The sequence below is a fragment of the Morone saxatilis genome, unplaced genomic scaffold, assembly GCF_004916995.1.
Source record: "Morone saxatilis isolate NCDOM2014 unplaced genomic scaffold, NCSU_SB_2.0 Contig9, whole genome shotgun sequence".
Classification (NCBI taxonomy): Eukaryota; Metazoa; Chordata; class Actinopteri; family Moronidae; genus Morone; species Morone saxatilis.
In genome coordinates, this window is record NW_023340268.1 from 11,508,580 (window position 1) to 11,515,104 (window position 6,525).

The window sequence follows — 6,525 nt, forward strand, 5'->3', positions numbered from 1 at the left end:
CAAGTGCAACTCGGGGCACCCCGGTAGCTCACCTGGTGCCAAGTCCTTGCTGTGTTTGAGTCTGACATCTTTAATGAGTGTCATCCCCTCTCTCTCATCCTCTTTCTTGTCCATCATGAGCTGTCCATGAATGCCAAATGCCGAAGGGCAGAACAGTGAAGCATGGTTTCAACTCAACAGAACATGTCATAAAGACCAGTCTCAATACTAATAAATAAAAACATATTTCACATAATTCATTTAAATGTTTTTGACATAATGGGACCCAAGTACCCTTCCTTGTAAGCTTTGAGCCTTAAAGATTGAGAGCTATAAAATATGCAAGTGCCACACTTTCCCCTTAACTCTTGAGGCCTTTGCTATGAAACTATAAGATTTGAGGTACCGTGGTGGCCTTTAGGGGTTAAGATGCTGATCATAAACCACAAGGACTTGTTGCATCTCCCTCCTTATTTCCTGTTGGCTAATCAATAAAGGTCCATAAATGCCCCCTAAAAACTATAGTGTATACCAACTTGGTTGCTAGTTGCATGCTGTATACGCAACTTTACTGTTAACTGAATCAAAACAACTTTTACTACAAGGATTGTAAAAGTAAAAGTTTATTATAAGTAGCGTAAATCATGTGTGCCAACATTAAGTCATTAAGATTTAAGATAACATCACGTATCCAGTGCTATTATTGGAGATGGAAATCACGTGACTTGATACCGTCTATAATTGTCTCCACAGTGAAACTGCACACAAAAACCTTACAGTTGACTGCAGGGCAGGTGATGCACGGTACAAGTACATTCAGTTACAAATTGCATCAGATCAGATCATTTAACAGCAGCCGGACACAGGAATGAACTGTATCTCAGTCCTGTGTGTCCTCCCCTCCTGTGTTCCCCAGCAGGCCGGGCTGTTCACAGAGGGATTACGCTGCTCTTTGAATAAGAAAACGCTAATACAACACATTCCCAACATGTTCACCGTTATACGAGACAAGGGTGGGGTGGGAGAGAAAAGCTGTCTGTGTAATGTGTGTGTGTGAGAGAGCTGATATGATATCATCCCATCGGCCTTCTGTTTGTGTTGTGTGTGAGTGTGTGTGTGTGTGTGTCTGTGTGTGTGTTACAGCGTCCGCAGAGCCCACCAGGAAGTGATTACTCCCTATCTGTCAGGTCATTGGTTGAGAGGCGGTGAAAAGCGCAATCAGTGATTGTTGAAATGCAAACAAGGAAAGAGTGAGGGTTTTACAGAGAGAGAGGGACAGACCCCAAGAGAGGGGTGGGGTGAGATATGAGGGAAGAGGAGATGAAATTCAGCCAAATGGGTAAATCCAAAAATAAACACTGGAAAAGGGGACGAAAAAGAACCTCATGAACTCCCATAAATCCTGTCCCCTTTCCAAGTATGTAATTATTAGAGAACTTCTTTCATCTCCTTTTGAACAAACACACTCTAGACTGAAATGAAGACTCCCTAAAAACTCGAATTGATACTTAAAAAGAGAAAACGATAAAAAAAAGATTAACACAGTGCCAGATGGGCCTTTTATTTATCAGGCCTATGCATTTAAAGGATTTGGTTGTTGCTGTAAAAAAAAAAAACACACTAGTTTAGATGTGATTTTAATCGTCAACATTCAGGCTTTTCAGCAATTCTAGCTGAAAACTTATAACAAATACACTAAAAACCAACTCTGGAATCTGACGATACAACTGTACTGCATGGTAAAATGTTAAAGTAGCTATTTATTTGATAGCATTCAGAGTTACATATCCATAAGTCTTATAGGATTGAAGGTAGAGATGGAGATTTGACAACTCAAGATGGTCATGTGTGGGTTAAAAACTTTGTGCATTGACAACATAGCACTATATCCTTTAAATATGGGTTTAATATTTAATGACAAGACATTGGTTGGCATGTCTTTTCTGACTTAGCCTCTCTATAACTGAGAAAATCCATTGTCCACTCAGTCTGCTGTAGCTTAAGAAGGTTGGGACATCGGTTCTCTATACACAGTCAACATGACCCATAAACCCTTCAATGCACACACACTCACACTGTCGACCTGACTCATTCATGTCTATCTGCAGTCCTCAATACAGATCAGGCAGAGGAAGAAAAGTGTGTGTGACTCTGACCAGTGCTCCACACACACACACACACACACACACATACAGCTTACAAACTTCTGGCCTTTCTCTGCAGCACAGCGCTGTTGTGCTCTCTGACTTTTTATGGGCATGTTCTATATTTGAGCCTGTTGTCAGTGTGTGTTAGATAAAGTGTGAGACAAAAAGAGAGCGAGAGAGCAAAAGAAAGCAAGCCTCTCTCTCCCTCGTGTGACCTCAAGTTGGCCTGTTAACTTTGGTTTGTGTGAGTGTGTGTTTCTGTGTCTCTGTTGCCAGTTTCACACACACTTTGTGGACTTTCACAGATTAAAAAAAAAAAACCCAGCTGTTCTGCCGTTGTCGCTCTCCACTCTCTACCTTTGATCCGCTGCTTGTATAGGAAGTCAAGGCTCGGACGCTGCGTTATTGTAACACACTAAGCATCAAATAATGTGAGCCGACATTTTTGATCCTTTTGTCGGCTCGTTCTCTTTCTGTCTGTCTGCCTGCCTCAGTTGACTTCTTATCCACGTCTATATGTACGTTTGTATTTTTAGACTGAAATCTGCCCGAGGACCAGTTATAATTATAAATCACTGCACTGATTCAAGTTGTTCGGCCATATTTCACAACAGCACATTTGCTTGTTTGTGGTTTGATTTTTTCTGTGACATACTGGAACTTGGACCTGCTGAGAGGTGCATTTTGTAACGCTGCCATATGTACGAACAATGTAGATTTATTTGTGCTTAGGAATGTTTTTGTTGGCAAGTTGCTGAAGCGTATTAAAGTGGACATATTTACTCCCGCTGTAAATTTACAGGTTACGGTGCAGTTGGGAATACTGAATGAGTTCTGTCTACACCTCACTTTTTCTCTCTGCTTTGTCTCGGCCCATATCTGTCTCTCTCATCACTGTGCAGCATGATTGAGAGAAGGGAAGTCCACACTCGTACTCAGAGAATACGAGTCATGCTTTTAGTGGAAGCCATGATGACGTTGATGTTGTTGTGTTGTTGTTGTGTAACGAAGGCCAGACATCCCTAATGGACGCAATCAGTCGTGGGAGAATGTGCATTTGCTCTTTATTAACTTTCATATAAAGAGGAGAACTTAAATGATCAGTTGATTAATTAATTATTAAAATCATGCTGATTGCAGCTTTTCAAGTAGATTTAATCAATTTCTTTGTTGTGTATTATAGTAATCTGAATGCTTTGGACTGTTGATTAGACATTTAAAGATGTATACTGGAGTTGTGGGAATCCACGGTTGGCAATTTTTTTATGATTTTTGAACATTTTCTAGACAAAACAACAAAACTGTTCATTGAAAAAATAATCTACAGAATTATTGATAATGAAAATAATCTTTAGTTGCAGAAATAGTGAAGACAAATGGAACTGGTTGGTCAGATAAACACTGAAAACTGAAAGAATAAACTGATTAATGGGGGAGAAAGGTGATGGAACAATTACCTGATATGTTACCTGTACTGTACATTCCTACTCAGCAAACACAGTAAGTCTCTATTTGTAGTTTGCAGTTGTTTTGGACAGGGGATATTGCTTCAAAGCTGCTCGCACACAGATATTAGTACAGGATTTAGTGAGAAGCCGGAGGAGCAGAGAAAGGAGCGTCTATCTCAGCTTATGGAGATCATGTGCATCTGATTGGGGGAAGAATTTGTTGGAAAAAAAGGAGAAAGCTTATTCTGTTTTTATTGCTCCTTTACACGCTAGCATAATATTACAAAGGTGGACAGCCATGAATTTTTATATACAGCATCACACCTGCTTACATACAGTATATACGTACATAAGAAAGACAGGCATGTTTCACATACACACACAAATGAACTGTGGGCTGTGGAATAAACCACTCACATATGCAATCTACTGATATTATCAAGTTAACTATACTGGCTTATTTTAACTGCATGTGATTAATTAGTTTCCTCCATAATAGACCAGTGTTTTCTTCTGCTCCTCATCTGAATAAAGAAATAATCTTGTCACAGCTCATTAGCAGTAAATATTTCACATAGCCATCAGTTTACTGCAGATCAGAACAAGAAAGCTGCAGCAGCAATCCAAGAAGACCAATAAAACATTGTGTTCTTGAATCTATGTGTGTGCAGGCGCATGGTAGGTAAACTGTAAACACTGGAGGAGCGGTATGCCTTACAAGGCCAGAGGGATCTCCCCATGAACCGAGGAATGTTTGTAGAAACCAAGCGATGGGGAGGGGAGCTGAGAACTGGGAAATGAGCAGCTATACTGTAGCTGAGATCTGGAAGTTCCAATGGAAAAAGGCTTCGTCTAACAAAATTAGTTACTGTCCTGTAGCCTAGTTTAGGAATAACTGAGTGGCACTGAGAGCAGGGTGGGTATGGCTCAGCAGGGAAACATCACTGGGGTTGTAAACTCAAAAGTATCTGAAACATGTTTAAGAGAATTCTTTGGTTTTAGGACTTCTTGTGATTTGATTCCTCCTCTTTCATCTTCATGCATTCTCCTCTCACACTGACACTTCTCCTGCTTCCTCCTGCTGTCTTATCCTAATTCCTACCTTGTTCTTCTACTTCTTCTTCTACTTCTTCTTCTTCTTTTTCTTCTTCTTCTTCTTCGGCAGATGGAGTTTAATGACCTGCTCAAGCCAATTTCGGATCACATCCAGGAGATCCAGAGCTTCCGAGAACGAAACCGCGGCAGCAGCCTCTTCAACCACCTGTCGGCCGTCAGCGAGAGCATCCCTGCTCTAGGCTGGGTAGCTGTGGTAAGGAGAGTTACGCACTCTCGTGCACACAAACACACAAATGTTTACAGATAAACACATGTAAGATGATGTTTATCAGCCTAAAGAAACATAAAAAAGTACACAGACACGTGGATATAAACAGATAACACTGTACTCAAGGATAATATAAATTACTGTTCAAGTAATAACCATAAATTTGAACAGTTTCAACTTAGAAGCACTGATAGTCCGTGAACATTGATACTATGTTTATAAAATCATCAAAAACCTAAAAGTTAAACTCAGTCAAAGTTGAAATAAGAAGTAAAAATAACTGCTATTATTCAGAAATTCAAATTAAATATATACAGACAGATGAGTATAAATAAACACATCCTACCATGTTGTCTTCTTCTTAGTCTCTGTTTCCCATCAGAACAAAATCTCTTCCACTGAGTTTGGGGATGAATATCATTTAGATTAAGATCAAAGCTTTTCCACTTGTGTAGAAAAACATCTGGAACTGGCTCTGTTCAGTGTACGTTGCTGTCAGGAGGGGACTTTTCCCCACGGAAACTCACTATATCACCATGAGTGTTTTTTTGCATGTCACTCTCAAATAAAGGGTCAGTAGAAATAAATAAGACCTCACAGTGCTTCTGTGACACTGAAAGCGAGATAAGTGTTCTCTAATGAACATTTTATGTCTCTCAGAGTCAGAAGCCGGGTCCATATGTGAAGGAGATGAATGATGCTGCCACCTTTTACACCAACAGAGTGCTGAAGGATTACAAGGAGACGTAAGTGCTGTGTATGTAATACGTTCTTCACAATAAGTGCACGTATCACTGAAGGATGATCTTTACATTATGCAGCCATTGTGGTCTTCTTTTTACCAGAATCACAACAGTGATTTTACATGTTTTAGCCTTTTTACACAGATCATAAATAGTTTACATTACTTCTGAATTTTGCAAACTATAATCAAGAGTTTCAGATTTCTTTTATTTGTTGTACATTGTTTACAATCATTTCTGCCCAGTATAACAATGAATAGGCAGACTATTCAAACATGTTTGAGCTGTGTAATCCATCACAGCAAACATGAAAGGACCAGTGTGTAGGATTTAGTGGCATCTTGTGGTGAAGTTGCAGATTTCAACCAAGTGAACGCCACTCACGTCTGTATTTGATGACCTGGGAATGAGAATGGCTAGGAAATGTGTAGGAGAAACTACGTTGGCCACGAAATTCACAAACAGCCCTATCTAGAGCCAGTGTTTGGTTTGTCTGTTCTGGGCCACTGTAGAAACATGCTGGTTCAATATGGCGGACAATGGAAGGCGACCCATGTCTGTAAATAAACACTCAGCTCATTCTAAGACAACAAAAACATAGTAATTCCTATATTCATATATTTCTGTCTCCTAAATGTTACACACTGGACCTTTAAGTTTGCATACATTTTTGATTAATTTGTGTTACGGTATCTTATCGTGGTAATGCAGATAAATTACAGTGTCAGTTTGTTTAATTAACCAATGAAAGATTGAACGAGTGTAATAATACTCACATTACGTAGGTACAAGGAAATTAAAAAGGCAGCATCAATTAAAAGTATATACTGACTCTGAGAGGTGCCAGTTTCACCTCCTGTGCTCTGCCGAGGTGCCCTTGAGCA

At 39.7% G+C, this 6,525-nt stretch overlaps 1 protein-coding gene across 1 annotated transcript in view; it reads left to right on the forward strand.

Moving 5' to 3' along the window:
- cap2 (cyclase associated actin cytoskeleton regulatory protein 2) overlaps positions 1–6,525 on the forward strand; it is a 20,604-nt gene that overhangs the window by 7,081 nt on the left and 6,998 nt on the right. Inside the window, exons 5-6 of the mRNA XM_035681944.1 lie at positions 4,740–4,883; positions 5,559–5,644. Coding sequence (XP_035537837.1) covers positions 4,740–4,883; positions 5,559–5,644 — 230 coding nt within the window. The remainder of the gene's footprint in view (positions 1–4,739; positions 4,884–5,558; positions 5,645–6,525) is intronic.